Genomic DNA, 18820 nt, shown 5'->3' with positions numbered 1-18820 from the left:
CAAACTTATGCGCTCTCTCATATAATTCCACAAAAATCCGTGGTCTATTATCAGTAAATGAGTACTGAACATGCTCATTTTGAACCCCACAATGAAGGCACCAATAGCCCATTGATCCCCCAAGTTCTTCATGTTCAACATGGCTGCATGAAACTACTTTACATAATCATGTAAAGATTCCCCATCTTTCTGCTTCACTGACACTAAACCCTTTGGGGTGCCCATTATCGTTCTATGGGCACAGAACCTACCTAAAAACATCTGACCCAAATATGAAAGCTTTAAATGGAACCATGTGGCAAAGATAAGTACCAATCCTTCGTGTTTCCCTTGAGAGTCATCGAGAAATCCTTACACTTCGTCCCGTTAGCCCCTAACACATTCATATAATCATTATATTGCATGAGATGTGCTCTTGGGTCCCTTCTACCTTCAAAAATCTCTTTCGGTACTTTGAACTCTAATGACAGGCCTACAATTGCAACCTCTGGAGACAAAGGGTGTTAGAACAAAACAACCAATCCATATCTTGTACATCAGGGTGTAACACCTAAATGTCCCTACCCAAAGCATCCATCTCATTTTGCCATGGTTTTGCATGTGCTCCAACAGCCTCCTCCTAAGAGGCACAACATTGTCCTAAAGATCGAAATGGTCAAATTGCATCTTTCTCCTCAATTCCTCATTTTGTCTTAGCAACTCCTGGTGAAACAGCTACTGCTTCTCAAACCTAGTACTCTGTTGATTCATCTGCTCTTTCATTAGCTATAGTTGTTCCTGTAAACTAAATAATTGCTATGGCGATGCCCCCTGATCCAAGGGAAAGGACGGGCCCTGACCAGAAGGAACATTGAAATCAAAAGAGTTAGAGACACCTCCCTAGCATGGGTTACCTAAATTTTCTAGTCGATCAATGAACCAGCTAGCGAAAAGGTCCATCTCACGGGGTTGATTATCGATGTCAAAACCTCCAACTTGATCTAATTGGAAGTTGTTAGGGAAGTTCTCGCTAGGGTGAGTCATCTTTGTTTTCTGATTTTTTTATGGTCATAAGTCTGTCCACGCTCACTGCACCAAATTGTTGAGTATTTTTGTGAGTCTATCTACTCAAGGAGGATAATTTCAATATTTATATGATACAGTTCCTCAATGTGACGTCCTAGGTAGGCCCCCATGCATACCAACACATACCCTATTCTAAGGTTAACACATGTTCCCTAAGTGTAGGCTCGCTTGCATGATGATGCAAATCTACCAAGTGCGAACTCATGTAAGTGAACTATGCAGGTGATCACTACTGAAGTAAAGAGGATCGGGTCGGTCCCAGTCGGGTAAGCAGGTAGTGAGTCGGTAATGGCGAACACCATAACAAGTATAAAATTGTGTTCAAACTTATCCATATTTGTAAATGACTAACCCAAACTCATTTTAGGCCTGCTCATAGTTTTTTAAATATATATTATTTTAATTTAATATTTAATATTTTAGATGGTTTTTCTTTTATTAAAATTTTAAATTTAGACAACTTAATATATTTTTAATGTTTACATAGTATTGTATTATTACACATTTAATTTTATGTAATATAAATCACATAATATATATAAAAATATATATTATATATTATAAAAAAGGGTTTATGTTCAAATTGATTAAATTACTTTTTGATTGAGTCTTAGTTCAGTTGATTTAATTACTAGTGTAGGAGGATATGAGTTTAAATGCGTTGAAGCATATTTATCCTCTTATTTAAGAGTTGGGGTTCTAAATGTTGAAACTTAAGTTTGCCCATATTTTAAACAAACGTCACTTTTATTTAAACCCTTCCATATTGCAAATGGACTTTGGAGCTCGAATGGGCAACCCAACCCATAAAAACTGTAAATTTAACTGTGATTTCAAAATTCCAATCGTTTAATCATAAAATTTAGGTCAAATCATTTTGTCGATCCCTATATTTAAATGAAGTTTGAAATTTAATCCCTAATCATAAAAAGTTAGAATTTAAAATATATTCCTCTTTCAATCATTTTTCCTCTAAATTTACTATCAATACCCCAATGCAATCATACTGAATTCAATAAGCATAATTGACGGTGAGCATTTTTTTAACAAAAGAAAATACGATGCCGATTATTGGACTAGAAGTTCTAAATAAAAAAGCAATAAGATTAAAAAATTTTAAAGTAAATAAGATTCTTTTTAAATAAAGGGACTAATTTCAAACTTTGCCAAATACAATGATTAAAGAGCGAAATAGAACTTTTAACAGCCAAAAGATGGCGTAAGACTTTCAAGGATCCAAAAAAGGAACATTGCATACATGTTGCATTAAACTTTAAGCAACCAAGTTTGGTCATGTAAACCAACATTTCCTACACTAAACATTCGGCCGAATAGGACGATACGCAAATACGGAAGAAAGCCATGATCGGATTAACAAAAACAAAAAACCAAAAGATTCATCTATTCACGAAAAAGACTCAGAAATTTTCAAAACTGTACAAAATCACATGAATTCTCCACGGGTTCATATCTTATGCTTCTTTCCAAATACGGCCAGTTACCCTCAACTTCAGCTCTTGCCTATCGCCACCGGAAAAGTATAGAGCTAGATTCCTTTGGATAACAAGTCCATCTTGACTGTCACGAACTTTCCGATGACTGTCACGAATGCTCCTTGGAATCCCCTGCCATGTTAGCTTACGACCGTTGGCACCAACTTCCAAACAATAACTGAACTTTTTTGCTTCACTATCATCACCCATAAAACGTAAAAAGGCCATATAGACAGGTGCCATCCCCATCTGGAAAGCCTCGAAATGCAAGCAGAATTGTTTTCCAAAACATTTGAACACCTGCAAAGGATATCAGCGTTCAAAATCTAGATCCAGGATTCATCACAATACAAGATTTAATTTGATCGTAAGATCAGTAGACAAAAACACTACCATCGATTGCATTGAAAGTTAAAAACTAACTGTGACTTCAACAGTCTGAAGAGAAACCACAATCTCCTCAGTGTTAGTAAGAACTCGATGATTTTTGAAGCACAGTAACAATGATTGTAATGCAAGGTAGCATAAATGAACTTACAGTAAGCATCCATGTGGCATTTTCTACTTCATGTGGATTCAATTTCACATATCTATGGTTGAAGGTACATCCATCGTGCATGTCGACCTTATGATCATCCTTGAGATGTGCAATGAGGGTTGGGATGTCACCTGTGATGGAACAATCAGAACCAGCATAGGGGCAATTGTAAGGACGAAATCGACAGTGTTGCTCGTGCTTAAGCTTGCTGTAATATGGGAGAATTTCATGGCAACCTAGGCTATGATATTTACAAGGGAGTTCCAAGGATTCCGCAAATCTCTCCAAAGCTAAACACCTTATATTTCCGAGATCATACTGGCATGACGGACAACAGTTGTGCACTCTATTCTTGCAATTCAAACACAAAGTGTGTCCATTTGGGCACTGCAATAGAAGATTGAATGCAAAACATATAAATACTTCAGTAACTGAGTAATTTTCTATATTGTAGCCAAAATCTCTTACGGTAAAGACCGAATCAGCCTATGTTTCAACAAAACTATCGGAATTCCTTTTGAATGACTTTACGAGCACAAAGATACTGCAGCACCTAAGCTCCAAGATGAAAAGTTATAATCTTTAATAGACATAAATTAGCGTTTTCTTTTTCTCTATAACGCTAAGTCTGTAACTAACCATTCGATGCTCGTGCCTGATTCCGTACACTTCACAATTACATAACCGAAAAACTTAATTCAATAGGGCAGCACAACCAGTTCTTTGCCACCATTTTCACCCCAACATACAGATATCATCACTAAGTTCCATACAAGCATATGAAAGCACAAATCTTAGCATTCATGGTCAAGTAATTTAGAAAACTCAGTAACAGGAAAAACAATAAATAAAGGGTACAAAAATACATCTCTACGGAAGAGCCAGAATGAACCTGGTGAATTGGCGGGTACATCAAGTTTTTGCATACAGGACATTCAAGGAGCTCATAAACACCATTGTTGGACTGAATTCCATGTTTTCCAACAAAACCAAAAGAACTTTTTGTCGTCATAGAATTACTCTCGGGTTTTGTTGTAGCAATGGCGTAATCCGCAACGGCAGGATAAGATTCAACTTCTTTGCAAGCACTGCCTCCAGGAGCCATTGCTACTCCAAATATATTTACCTATTATGGAAAGGCCTCACTCTCTGTTTCCCTATAGAGGATAAAAATTAGATGTCATCAGAAAAGAAAGATACCGAAATCAAATTCCGAATTCATATGCAGTTGAACATCTAGAAGAAAATAAGACAAGCAGGGCATAAAATGCTACATCTTTAAGCAAGCAAAAGGAGAGGATCGCCAATAAAAAAGAACCCACCTTCCCTAATAACATCATCATCTAAGAAAGCAACATTCCCAGTTTTTTTTTTTTAATGAAAATCCATTCAATTTCAATCAAATATAAAGTTGAATAATGCAGAAAAAGAAGCAACATAACCATAAAAAAGAAACCAAAATACGAGACTAATAGAATACAGAAAAACAAAACAAGACTTAATCCACCAAATTTCAATTGGATTTTTATCCTATAAAAGAAATTAATAGGTTGTAATAGAGAAACCAGAAAATGAGGGGGGAAATGTGAAAGAAGAGAAGGCCCTCCCCAACCCAATAATGCTAAACGTTCCAACAAAGTTTCCTCTTTTTCGATGAAATGTTAAAGTTTGTTCTAAAAACCAACTTACCTACTTGGATTAATTAAGACACAAAGAACAATGAAGCAAAACAAAAGCACCTATTTTTAAAAAGTTGTCAAACATTACCAATCAAAAGAAAGAAACAAAAGCAGAACCAAAGATAAAAATACAAAGTTGAGATTTCCAAGCTTAGTAGTGTCATTTAACATCATTAAAATCCCAAAATAAAATCTGGGTTGTGCTCTAAAACAGTGAAATAATAGTAATTAGAGAAAATGGTGAAGGGGGAACAGCCCAAACTTACGAGTTTTAAACCCAACACATGGAAGATATGAAAGGCAAAATTAGAGTTTATTGCAACTGACATCCCTAAACTATGACCCTTATTTTAAATTAGTCTTTAAACTTCAAAACTTTCTAAGATTTTATATTTATCAAGTCCTTTTATTATTGAAACAGTTAATCTAACAGTTAAATGACACATCAATTCTTATTTAACTAAATTTAAGATGAAATCTTTAAATAAATAAAAGGTTGTCGCATAAATTTTAAAAATACAGTAAATCTGGAAGAAGAAAAAAGTAAATGATAAATCTTTTGTAAAAGTTTTGAAAACCTAAAACTTAAGATTGTTTAAAACATCTATTTTTACAATATTCATTTTCTTAAAATTTTCATTTTAAATTATTTTACATAAGATATTGTGTATCATTCAACATTTAAACTAGTGATTTTAGTAATGAAAGGATTTAATTGATATAATCTTGATAGTTTAAAGATGTAATTAGAATGATTTAAAATTTAGGAACTAATTTAAAATGAATCATAGTTTAGGGATCTTTGATGCAATTAACGCTTAAAATTATTATTTTTATTTATTAAATAATGATTTGGGTCCAAGTTTAGATTCGGTACTCGTACAAATGCAAAAAAAATTAAAACTAAAAATTAAACTAAAAAATGACCTTGATAAAAAAATTTCCTTAAAATATGAGTGGAGATATATATAATTTTTGTTTTCATATATTTGTATCAAGTAGAGATTATATAATAATATAAAATTATTAAATTATTAAATTTTAATTTTAATTAAAAATAATATTAAATAATTAATTATAAATATAAATATATTTTAATAAAATTTAATGTTTCTATTCGAACCAAACTTCAGGAAAATATCACATGAATATCATATATAAACGTAAGGGTGATACACAAGAACACCTTTAAGTCCAACAAGTCAAGTTATTTTTTTATTTTTTCCAAATAAAAATTAATTTTATTCTAAAATCATTTTCACAAAATAGTTACTACAATTATGATGGCAAAACTTGATTTGCTTCATGGTTTTCAAATCGATTAGTTCTAAATGGAGTAGATTCTTTTTTTTATTTGAAAAATAGATGTGAGATGAGACGGAGTGAATTTATAGTACGTATGGAGCGATTGTGGTAATTATTTGCCTCACCCCAATCTGCTCCATTATATAAAATTACTATTTTATTCTTGTATATATAAATTATTAAAAGGGTTAAATATAATAATGTAATTTAGAAAAAAAAACGTATATTTTATGCTTAATTTTTTTTTGAAGAATTATGTTTAAATATTTACTTGATTTTAAAAATATTAAAAAAGTTAAAGATAAATAGCAAAAGTTAAATTGAAGAGGAGCATGGTGGGGCGGGACGAGGACGGATGCATCCAACATCCCTAGAGGTGATAGTAGCTTTCAAGATTATATATCCATAGTGAAGTGAGACGGGTGGTGGAGTAGATTGTGTCAATTGTGGAGTGACAATGAATTTAGTAATATATGCCCCACCCCACTCCATTGACATCCCTAACTACAATCATAATCACTCGATTATTGGTAAATTTTGTAACACCCCATTACTTGACTCGATCGTCGGGTCCGAGTTATGAGGTATCACATTTTTTACCGAAGCAACTATGATCAAACTATGTTCAATTTATACTATTAATGATTTATTTCAACCAATACAATCATACAATACGATATAAAGTCGTTTTTGGATTTTATACAAGCTTATGAATGCTCTAAAGTTAACCTGAGGTCGAATTAGGATCAAATTGTAAAATTTTCAAAATACCGAGTTGATGTCGCAACATCGGTCGTCATGACGCAACATACTGAGTAGGTCTCATCATGACATTAAATACACATCGTCGCAAATATGCTACAATTCAACTAAAACAATTTACATATTCAATATAAGAATTCTATTCTCCTACAACATTCCATTTGATAATCCAACTAACATTATATCATCCATTCTATTAACAAATATGTAACATATCTAATTCAATTACTTACATATTCATTTATGTAACAATATGATGTTTAATCTCATTTTCATTCAAATTTTATACAACTTAATCAATTCACATTGTCATCTATAGGCACATAGCTTATTTATTTACTATGATCAACATTTCATATCACATCTCTGTCATTTCCGAGCTTATAAGCTCTTTTAACACAACCAGCCCTCAAGGCATGTTTTTAGCCAGTTCATATGGTCTTTTACATGCTATTGAATATCACATTTCATTTCAATCAACCATATAAGGAAATCATGTTTATATAACCCTATTAACTTAACTCGAGTTTCAAGACGAATACACAAAATAGACAACATGCATCTCAATCTAACACCGTAGTGCATCAATGAATATATTGAAGGAAAGATGCCAGCAAACATAGTGCATCATTGGGCAAACTGAAGCAATTATACTAGCACACATAGTGCAACATAAAATAAACTTAAGCAATCATACCGGCACGTAAGTGCCTTATCAGATGTACCGAAACAAATATACTGGCACGTAAGTGCATCATCGGATAAACCGAAGCAAATATATTGTCATGTAAGTGCGTAATCGGATAAATCGAAGTATAAACCTGTACAATTAATGAAGTAACCGATTTCCAATTTCATCACATAGTTTAGTTCACATCTCGTCATTCTTAATTCAACATCAATTCATCAATTCATCATATAATATAACATAATTCAGCTCAATTTCATACTCATTTTCTATATCAATTAAGTCGTACAACTTTCTATTTTATTCAAATTAGTTTCTTTCTCGATATTCAATTTCAATCATAGCATTTCAACTCAATAACCATTAACAACTCACCTCAACTCAACTCAGTAATTAGATTGATCTTGGATAATAGAGATACAAACCAAAAACTCGCATCACTCATCGCTAGCTCTCGCCTTTCTTTTCCCTCTTGACGGCTCAGCGTTGTCTTTAGCTAATCATGTGACCGAATCCTAGCTTCAAAATGGTGTTTTCTTCCCTATTTTTTCTTCTTCAAATGAAGGCTTGGGAAGATGACCCACTAACTTTAATTTTTATATTAAAATTATATGCTAATTAACTTTAATTAATTAGTTTAATTAAGCTTATTATTCTTTAATCTTAATTTGTTTAATTTAAATGTCCATCATTATCAATGTTGACTAAAATTTAAAGAAAATTGTTTAATAACCATTTTGATTCTTCGGATAATTGCTATCAAAGTCTTTAAGTCTTTTTCTAATTAAAACTCTATAGTGATTATACTTTCATAATTTAGTCCCTAGGCCTTAATTAACGATCTTTTCAGCTAAATTACTTAATCAAATTTTAATTCATCTAATATTTAATATTTATAAATTTGGTTTATGAAAATAAGGTCCCGAAATTGCAATATTCGTCACCACTGAATTTCAGGTCGTTAGAAATTTACACTTTGGTCACTCAATTATAAAAAAATTATAAGTTGGTCACTTAAGTATTTGAAGTTGATCATTTAAGTCACCTTTTTGTTAACTTGCTAATGGTCAACGTGGGCTATTAAGTCATTATTCCTCAAATATATTCGGGTAAACTGCACTACTAGTCATCCAATTATAAGTAAATTTTTGTTTTGGCCACCAAACTAAAAAAAAGTTACAAAATGATTACTAATGGACCAATAACATCAAAGGAAAAGCTAGAAAATTATTGTAGGAGGCTAGAAATAGATAAAAGTTTTTAGGGTCAAAGTGCAATTATATCATTACACTAATTTGTGGTTTTCTAAAGTTAGAAGAGTTATATATAGAATTTTTCATTTTGGGGACAAGGCCACAGCCCACCGCCCCTATCTCTACCTTGAATAACATGGCACATTAACTCATAGGTATAATAGTTAATTTGATCCTAAACTATAACTAAAATGTTGTTTTGGTACTTTTATAAATTTTTAATGTTAAATCTTATAAAATTATAAAATTATAAAAAAAAATCTAAAAAATCTAGAATTCATAAGTTTATTTGTTTGAAATTATAAAAATATTTTTAATTTATAATTATGCAAAAATTAATAAAATTTGTATCACCACTTTTCTCATAGCATGTACTCTTTTTGACTGCCCAGTTTATATCACCACTTTTCCCACAAATTTGATGCATAACCCACTTCTCTCATTGGTATTAGCCCCATTAATAACTCAACAGGCTTCATACCAATTTTTCTCACCTTTAGCATTTCCAATGAGGTCTCTTAGCACTCCAAATTACCAAGTCAACATTCCCACCACGAGGAGTACCCTTGGCTAGCTGGATTGTCGACAAGATTTTGGTTTTTCCCCTCATGTCTAGACTCACCGACATAATGCATTACTGTTGACAAGTATGCAAGATACATATGAAATCAGAAAAAGGAACCAAATGAGCATCAATCTTGTCAAGTAATTTCAAGCCAAGATCAATGCCGTAATCATCTAAATGAATTACCATGAAGCCTTCATTGCTTTTTCATTGACCAATCTGTATCTCAACTCCTTGTGCTACTCCCACAGTCGGTACCTTCTTAGAATTAACAGTCTTTATTCTCTTAGTCGTTTTACTAACTGAGAGACCAAGTTTATCTGTGGCTTTTCCTTACATGAATAAATCAGATGCCCCCGTATCAATAAGAGCACTCCTCCTTCGGCTTGCGATGTTGATTTCCACAAAAATCAACTCTTTCGACTTGCGACCCTTTTCGCTTTAACAGAATTAAGGATCATTGACCCAAGTTGTTGTATCTGGTGCCCTATGTGTAGTATTTTCGTCTATATACACTTGTAATTTTTTAAAACATATTGGTCAATAAAACAAATTCATGGATTACATTAATATACTTTGTATAATTGTCTTCATGTGGTTTTTGCATGAAATGAAAAATAGAAGCAAATGTTGGATCATTGGTTGTCTAATGTTTAAATTAATACTAAGTAGTATTACGTGGTCGGATCGTAATACAGAAAGACAACTTGTATTAGTAGACAAACATGATACTTAGTCTAATCAGAAATGATCAAACCGATTGAAAGACTAATATGATGTCTATCAAGTCCGATTAGGGAGATGCTTTGTCTTGGGCATCGGAGCGAATGAATTCCAAAAGATATAGACATAGATGTGATTTACTAAACTGACAATACATCGCACTGGACCCAAGAAGAATCAATCCTGAATCTAGTTATGGATTTATTCACTTTCGATGTTCATAGCGCGGCATACCTAAATCCTGAATGGATGACAAATTATGTATGCGTGACTCGTATACTTTGATGTGAGTAAAAGCTTGAGTTTAAATAGATAATGAACCAAAAGTTGGTGTGTTGGGTATATAATTTCTGCAATATGTAGCGTTATTCACAATAACAGAATTTATAGCCCAAGACATGAGTAAATGATATCCTCTCATTGGTATTAAATGGTTGATGAAAAGTAAACGTGGCCACGAGTTGTTTTTCTTTGTGTTGAATAATTTGGTTACTACTACTTGATAGTAATTGACTTTTCATGAAGAAAGATATAATGATTACCATGAGATAAAATATGATCATACTAGGAGAACGGATATTTTCCTAAAGAGATTAAGGATATCCTATGAGGGTAACATAGTTATGACAAGGTCATTGGACGATCATTGGTCGAGTTCGTAATGGTATATCGTTAAGGAGAGCTCAGTCACGATACTATATTGGAATGACTTCATGAATCAGTGAGTTTATAATTAACAGGAGAAAAGTTGAAACTTAATTATAAATCATTTAAGCCCTAATTGCATATGTTCAATTGGCCCCTTTGTTAAGTTTGTTGAAACTAGAAATGAATTGCATGTTAAATCAAATGAACAGAAATGGATAGAGATGGTGAAAATGGAGAAATAGGAAACACTTGAAAATTATTATGGTTTTCTCCAAAATAAAAATGAAAATAGAGAAATAGAATCATTTGAAAATGAATGTGGTTTTCTAAAATGAAAATGATTTGAAAATGAATTTATATTTTTGAACTAAATGAAGTTTAAAATGGAAATGAATGATTTTAGTCATAGTAAACCCATTGAATGTAGAAATATTAAATATATTTTCTCATAGATTCTTTTACAAAGAAAGTCGTCATGATTTTAACGAATTAGAATTAGGTTGAGAATATTATTTAATTGGAAATAAATTAAGATGTTTATTTTGGGAAATAGAAAAATAAATATTGGGTTGGATTGAATTATAAAGTACCGAGTTAAAAGTTTGATAATTACTTATAATTGGACTCGATATGGGAGAGGCTCATAAGCCCTTTATATTAAAGGGAGGGACGACAAACCCAAGTAATATTAACTAGGGTTGCCACCCTTAAACTAGGAGTTCATTTTTCTAGTTGAAATAAACTTATACAATTCAAGAAGTGTTTTACTTCTACTTAAAAATAGATACACAACTTTAAGATATTGTTATTCTGCCCGAAAATAGAGAGAGTCTATTCTTGACTATTAAAACTATTTTCCATGCTTAATTTAATTCCATGTTTTCTTATATTCCTTTTAACCACTGGGTTATTTCCTCATTCTTGAAATAATTTTGCAATATTTATTTTAAAAATAAGGCGTGTTACATACTAAGGTTTGATGCAAAATTTGCAAAATAATAAAAAAAGTGCAAGAGAAGAGATTTGAACTTAGGTTTCAATGATAGCTCCACTAACACTTAACCAACAGACCATCATTAACTCATTTATTTCCTAAAAATACAAAGATCATCTTAAAAATTAGAGCATTGCCACTCTCTCTTGATTCACAAACCCGATTCTACTAACCCCCGATTTTTGAGATGTGACATATTGGATCAAATTATATGTGCTTACTGAACTTTTAATCCAACACTTTATAATTTAATCCCACCAAATACTTGTTTTCTATTTCTCAAAGTAAATATTATTTATACTATTAACTTATTTAATTAAAACAGTTTTCTCAATTAAATTCTTATTTTGTTAAACTCATAACAACTTTACCGTAAAAGAATCTATGACAAAATATATTTAATATACTTATTCAATTGGATTTATAATGACTAATTAATTTAATTTCATTTTTGAACTTTAATTATTTAATATAATTCGAAAACCTTAACTTAATTAAGTTAGTTCTATACTTAACGAGAAAACGCAATCATTTATGAATACGACCCATTTCTCTAACTTCATCATTTCTATTCATTTTTGTCCATTTGGTTTTGCATACAATTTTTTTTGTTTCAGCAAGCTAGCAAAGGGACCAATTGGACATATATAATTAGGGCTCAAATAATTTATAATTAAGTTCTAACTTTTTGTCAATTAATTATAAACTTATTTAGTCACAAAGTCATTCCACTAAAGTATCGTGACAGCTCTCCCTAATTATATAACATTACGAAAGTTATTTAATAAGTGTTCATCCAATAACCTTGTCAAAAGTGTATTACTTTCATAATATATCCTTAATCTCTTTGAGATAAATCTGTTCTCCCAATATGATCCTAATTTACCTCATGGTAACCATTACATCTTCCTTCATGAAAAGTCAATGACTATCAAAAAGTAATTAAGTCATTTATCACAAAGACAAACAACTCATGACCTCGTTTGTTTTTCATTTATCATGTACCCATTAGCTGGGCTATGGACTCCACTATTTTGAATGATGCTACATACTACAGAAGTCGTATACTCAACGCACAAAGTTTAGGTTCATCTACTAATACAAGTTGTATTTTCAGATTACAATCCGATCATATAATACCGCTTATTATTAGTTAAACATTAGATAACTAGTGAGTCAATATTTGCTTTAATTTTTCTTTGCATGCAAAAACATTGAAGACAATATACAGAGGGTATTAATGTAATTAATGGATGTTATTATTAAACTAATTTGTTTGAAAAATATAAGTATACAAAATGAATATACTACACTTAGGCACTAGATCCAACATTCCTCACATCACTTATGGAATCCTCAAGTTGGGAAACCCTACCTTCTAAAGTTGATAACATATCTCTCGATCTGCTCGCTTTCCTGCCCCCTCGGGTCTCTCTAGGCTCAATCTGATTATTTACTCCTCTCGTTATCTCAACCAGCACCTTACCGAACACTAGCTCCTGGTACCAATTGTCACAAGGGTAGAACTTTAATCTCGTAAATTGCATGACCTTGGGCAGAAACTTATCTTCAAATCCACCTAAGTCAACTTAACTCTTGAAAGTGAGAATTCACAAAGGAAATTCTCTAAAGCATCGGAGTAAAGCGGAAGCAAACTCAAAGCGGCAAAGCAACGAAAGAACTAAAACAGCCATAAGAAAGCAATGCACATTATCTGTTTAAGTAAATGCTATCAAATATATTCAGTAAATCTGAATTGAATAAATACAAATGAGGAGGGAGGCCTCAATTTATAGTTGAGCTCCCCTAGATCTATTGGTATAGATTAAATTACATCAACAACTGAGATTCATGCCTATCTACAATATGAGAGTCCTAAGGGATTTAAACACTATACAATCTTATCCCTTAGGATTACAAAATATTCTCTATGGTAGCTCTAGTTTTACTGGACCTACTAAAGCTTCAAGTAGATAGGCTTTGTCATATATTCTACGAAATGGATCAGTTTAAGTGGGTCAAATGAGCCCCAATTAATTAATTGACTTCTATAAGACGATCTGTATACATTCATCATGGGCTTTGATTCGCTGCTCATGACACTTTGACATGAGATTAAGAAGAGAATATAAATTGCCTTGCCTTGCCTTAGTATTGTTTCATTTAACTTAAAATTGTTATTAAACTTTATTATGTGGATTTTGTTTTTAACTATATAAGTTTCATTCAGGCTTTTAAAACATTAACTTTACTTGAATTTATTTTTAAAATTAAAATTAAAATTAATATAAAAGAAGTCTTAAATAGTAAATAAGTCGAATAGGATGTTGAAAAAATACATTTTCTTTATTGAAGTTTGACCTCTAACCCATAAACAAGTATAAATATTATATAAAATATTATGATTATAAACCTATAAAACTTTTTCCAAATAATATTATTAACGTTGCATATGTAAAAAAATTATTATTTCAAAAATTATATATGTTTGGAGAAAAGTAAATCATGTTGAAATATAATTTTATTAAATATTGTAATTATTTAATTTTTTCTTTCATAAGAATAAAAATATTAATTCAAAAATGAATGTAAATATGTACTTCACTAATTAAAAAGGTAATTCGATAAAATCAAGCTAATAATAAGATTAGACTTTTAAAATGAGAATCACGAGAGCTAAAATGATCTTAATCATTAGATCAAAATAAATAGTTCTAAGCCTTAGATTAATCAATTTGGGTATTAAAGATATTTTTTTATTGAAAAATTGGTCAACCATTTCATTCTAAAAATTTTGGAACGTTTCTTTTAATTGATTTCAAGTACTCAAAGAATTTCAAGCATATTCCCAAAATTATAGAATGAAATGGTTGACAAAATTTTAATTAAAATAAGTACCAAATACCCAAATTGATTAATCTTAATAACCCTAATCGATCTCGTACTTTCCATTCTAATATTTTTGCTCCCAAAAAGAAATTAAATCTAAAATCCTAACATAAACTATGAAAAGAAAAAAAGAATTAATTTTATTTTAATAAGGTAAGATAAATACAAAATCTAAGGTTTAAAACCATTTATTTTGATCTAATAGTTAAGATAATTTTGGTTCTTATTTTAAAAGTTTTTACTATAGTTATCATCATAATTAACTAATAAAATTAACAATTAACTTTCATCAAATCAATCTTAAAACTCAAAAACAAAATCATAACTGTCTAACAAATTAAACAAATTCACAATTTATATTAAATAAATTTTATTAACAAAATAATAAAATTTAAATTTAATAATATTAACAATTATTTTCCATCAACCCCAATCAATTAAACTCTAAAATGTTAACAGCATTATCTCACCGTACTAATATGTAAAACTTTTGTGCTATCAGTGAATAAAAAAAAATACAAATACCATGTTAAATAAAAATGTAAAACTCAAATACGAAATAACCTATTAATCCTACCATAAAAATAATTATCTTTTACTGGATTTCGCCGACAATAAATAAAATAAAAAGGGCACACGTGGCTGTTTTTGGTTGGACATTGACATGTAAAATATGACTATGTAGTGTCTGATTTGACATATTTCTGGCTGATTCCTGCCCCTAAAATTGGCCCAACAAGGTTCTCACACGTTTAGTTCTTTTGCCCTCACGAAACGGCGTAGCTTTTGTATATCTCTTCAAACCATGCGTACACTGAAATAGCTTCCTCTCCACTTCAATAAAAAAGTTCAATTTCTTTATACAGGAGTGAGTAATACGCTTTTAATCAAATTAATTTGTTTTATTTTATAAGAAATTTCAACAAGAAAAAGTGAAAAAAAAAAAAACTTTATTCAGCTTTAAATAAAGTAGCAACAACTTTTATTAAAATAAAATCATTGTAATCTTTAGCTAGTTTGAAATATTTTTTCATTTTATAAAATATTTTTAACAAACAAAGATTAAAGTCAATAAACCTCAATAATTTTTAAAAAAATATGTCGTCATTATTTCAATTGCATCATTTTTATAGTAATAATATTTTTTAAAATATATGTCGTCATTATTTCATATATTTGTAGTGATAATATTTTATTAAAATATGTCGTCATTATTTCACAATGTCCTTGAAATTAAAGTGATATAAGGTAAATGTAATTTTATGGTATTTTAGTTGTATTGGAGTGGAAATTTCGTTAAAAGAAAAGGAAATTCAAAATTTCATTTTAAAATAAGAAAATTATTTAATACGGAGTTTTTGAATTTTGCTAACAGAGTTTAAAGGACCATACATTTCTATAATAAAAAATACATGTGACCATAAAGCCAGAAGTGAAGATATTTCACTAAATAAATATCGAATATGGTTGTCTATTATTTAGATAAAACTTTGGTTGAACAAAAATACTTGCCATAAAGTCTAAATCATTAATTATATATATAAATATTATAACAACTTTATTTTTCAAATTTTGTTCCAATATAAATTATATTCATAATGTCGAAACCGTTTTTTTGAAAACAAAAATTTTAGTTGTCGACTTTAAAAACAAAACTGGAGTCGCCACCGATCTGTTATTAAGGTGTGATCGGCCCACCTCAAAAATAATTTTGGTCTGCGAAATTTGAGAAAATAGGTTCGGGAGTCAGTTACGCACGAGGAAGGATTAGCACCATGGTAACGCCCAAAATTGGTACCAAATTGATTTTTTTAATGCCTTGGTGTCGAAAATTTGAAAAGATTTTAAAAGGAAACTTTTTATTTCATGAACGAATTAAAATAATAAGACATTTTTATTTCAAAGAAATAAAACACCACACCCAGTGAGTTAGGGCACAATGTTTTTAAATCTTCAAAATACCCGATTATGGCCTTTTGCTTTTGAAAATTCTTATTTCGAGAAGAAAATGTCATGACCAGTAAGTTAGGACCCAACATTTTGAATTCCCGAGAATAAGCTTTTATTTAAAATTTGCGAATTAATTGCAAAACAAATACTTGGCTTTCTAAATTCATCGAAAAATAATCGCAATCCAGTAAGTTAGGACACAATCTTTCCCGAGAATCATGAATGCCAAATATTTTGAAAATTTGTAAAAATATGATGATTTTAATGCTTCGATAAAACCAAAATACACATTTTTAAAAAAAAGGATATGCTAAAAGGGGTAATGCATAACATGAGATCAACATTCTAATTTCAAGCATATATGAATAAACATTTACGAATATATACAAGTGGGTATAATATACAAATAAATTTATAAACAAAAAGATACATCAAATAAAAAAACCAATAATAAATGCATGTATATATGTGTATGAAAATCATGAAAATAAAATAAAGATAAAAAATGTATATGTGTATATATTTACAAAATAAAGTATATAAAAGTTTTAAAATATATAAAATATACATAAAAGCGTATGAATAAAAGATATGCATGTATTCATAAAAGCTTTAAAAATGTATATATATTTAAAAAAATGCGTATATATTATATATAAAAATATGTGTGTTTAATACATAAAAAATGCATATATATATATTGTAAAAACCATGCATGCATGAATATAGAAATAATGATAATAATCATAATAATAAATAATACAACAATAATAAATAATGGTATAATGATAAATATTTTAAAAAATATAAAAAAACTAAAATGGACTAAATTGAACTTAAAACAAAAAAATGGGGTAGATTCGAAAATAAATAAAAGAGGACAAACTTGAACACGCGAGCAACTATGGGGGACTAAAAGGGAAATTAATCCCACCCTCCAAAACGCTGCGCAGCAAAGGACCGAATTGAAACAGAAATGAAAGATGCGGCTAAATTTTAAAAGAAACAAAATGAGTTTAATTGAAGTGCATCGCAAAAAGGAAGGGCCAATTGCGCAAATAGACCATGTGTCGTCAGGTTGCGGATCCTCCCCTTCGGGTCGGGTCATCGCGCGGGTATGGCCACCTAAACGGCGCCGTTTTGCTAATACAATTTAAAACAAAAAAATTTTTAAAAATTTCATTTGTAGCATAAAGGAAAAAAAAAACAAAAAAGAGAGCCAAAAGCTCTGCTAAGGTTTTCAACTCCTTCTCCGCGCCGCCGCCGTTCTCAACCAACCGGCCGATTCAAATCCCGGCCATTCCAGACCCGATTCAGGCGAAGCAGGCTCGGGTTTCAACGGCGCATCCTTGAAGGTGATATTCCCTTTTTATTTTTTTGTTTAATATACAAAAAAATCAGAAAATAAATAAAACAAACAAAGAAATAAAAAAAACTAAGATGAAATTCACCTCTTTTGATTTTATTTCACTGTTTTTCCTTCAATTTACAGTATTCTCTCTGTATTTTTCGATTTTCTTGTGTATTTCTCCTCCTATCAAAAGATCCCTCCCTTTATTTTACATATTTAATGGCCTTTTATAGGCCGAAAGGAAAAAAAATAAAAAAAATAAATTATATATTTTGCTTGTTTTTCTCCTCCGAACTCTTTGAGTCCGTGTTTGCAGGTATCACGGAGCGTTCGTGGAGGAGTGGCTGATAACACTCTAGAATAACGTATTTTTATGTATTAATTATGTATTTATTCTGAGTATGATCCTGCTAATTTGAGCTATTTATGATCTTTTATCTCATAGGGACTAAATTTGAGGCAAAAGTGAAATTAAGGGCCAAAAGCGTGAATTTAGAGATAAAATGGGCCAATGTGCGACACAAGAAAAAGTTGGTGCCAAAAGTGCAAGCATGGAGGACACAAGGGTTGAAATGCAAAAAGAAGAAATTTTATTTTATTAAACTCTATTTTAATTATATTAGGATAATTAATATTGAGATAATTATTAAGGATTATTTTTAGGATTTTATTTTATCTTTATTTATCTTCAATTAAATGTATTTATCTTTTAGGAATTTAAGTAGAATTAGAATATCTCCCCTAGCACTATAAATAGGGGGTGAAGTGACTCAAAAGGGGATCTCATCTTTTTCTTTTTCTGTAAACACTCTTTCCCCAAAAGTCTAGGCTTTTGTTCTTTTCATATTTCCTTTCAATAAAATCTTTATTTTTATTTTATTTATTTCCTTTTCTACCACAACCATGAGCCACTAAAC

At 30.5% G+C, this 18820-nt stretch overlaps 1 protein-coding gene across 4 annotated transcripts; it reads right to left on the bottom strand.

Annotated features, from left to right (window-relative positions):
• Positions 1-2241: 2241 nt before the first annotated feature.
• On the bottom strand, positions 2242-5017 carry LOC105785440 (E3 ubiquitin-protein ligase SINAT2). Of its 4 annotated transcripts, none has more exons than XM_012611533.2 (4): positions 4864-5017; positions 3989-4253; positions 3097-3483; positions 2242-2858 (listed from the first exon to the last, which is right to left on the bottom strand). In XM_012611533.2, exons 2-4 carry the CDS (start codon positions 4199-4201, stop codon positions 2538-2540), a joined length of 921 nt encoding a protein of 306 aa, XP_012466987.1. In that variant the 5' UTR covers positions 4202-4253; positions 4864-5017; the 3' UTR covers positions 2242-2537. The 4 variants fall into 4 exon arrangements, with proteins under 4 accessions (XP_012466987.1, XP_052488949.1, XP_012466984.1 ...); XM_052632989.1 differs by having other exon boundaries at positions 4786-5006; XM_012611530.2 differs by lacking the exon at positions 4864-5017 and adding an exon at positions 4662-4764.
• Positions 5018-18820: the final 13803 nt, after the last annotated feature.

Source organism: Gossypium raimondii, chromosome 1 (assembly GCF_025698545.1).
Source record: "Gossypium raimondii isolate GPD5lz chromosome 1, ASM2569854v1, whole genome shotgun sequence".
Classification (NCBI taxonomy): Eukaryota; Viridiplantae; Streptophyta; class Magnoliopsida; order Malvales; family Malvaceae; genus Gossypium; species Gossypium raimondii.
This window is presented reverse-complemented; position numbering and strand designations above follow the sequence as displayed.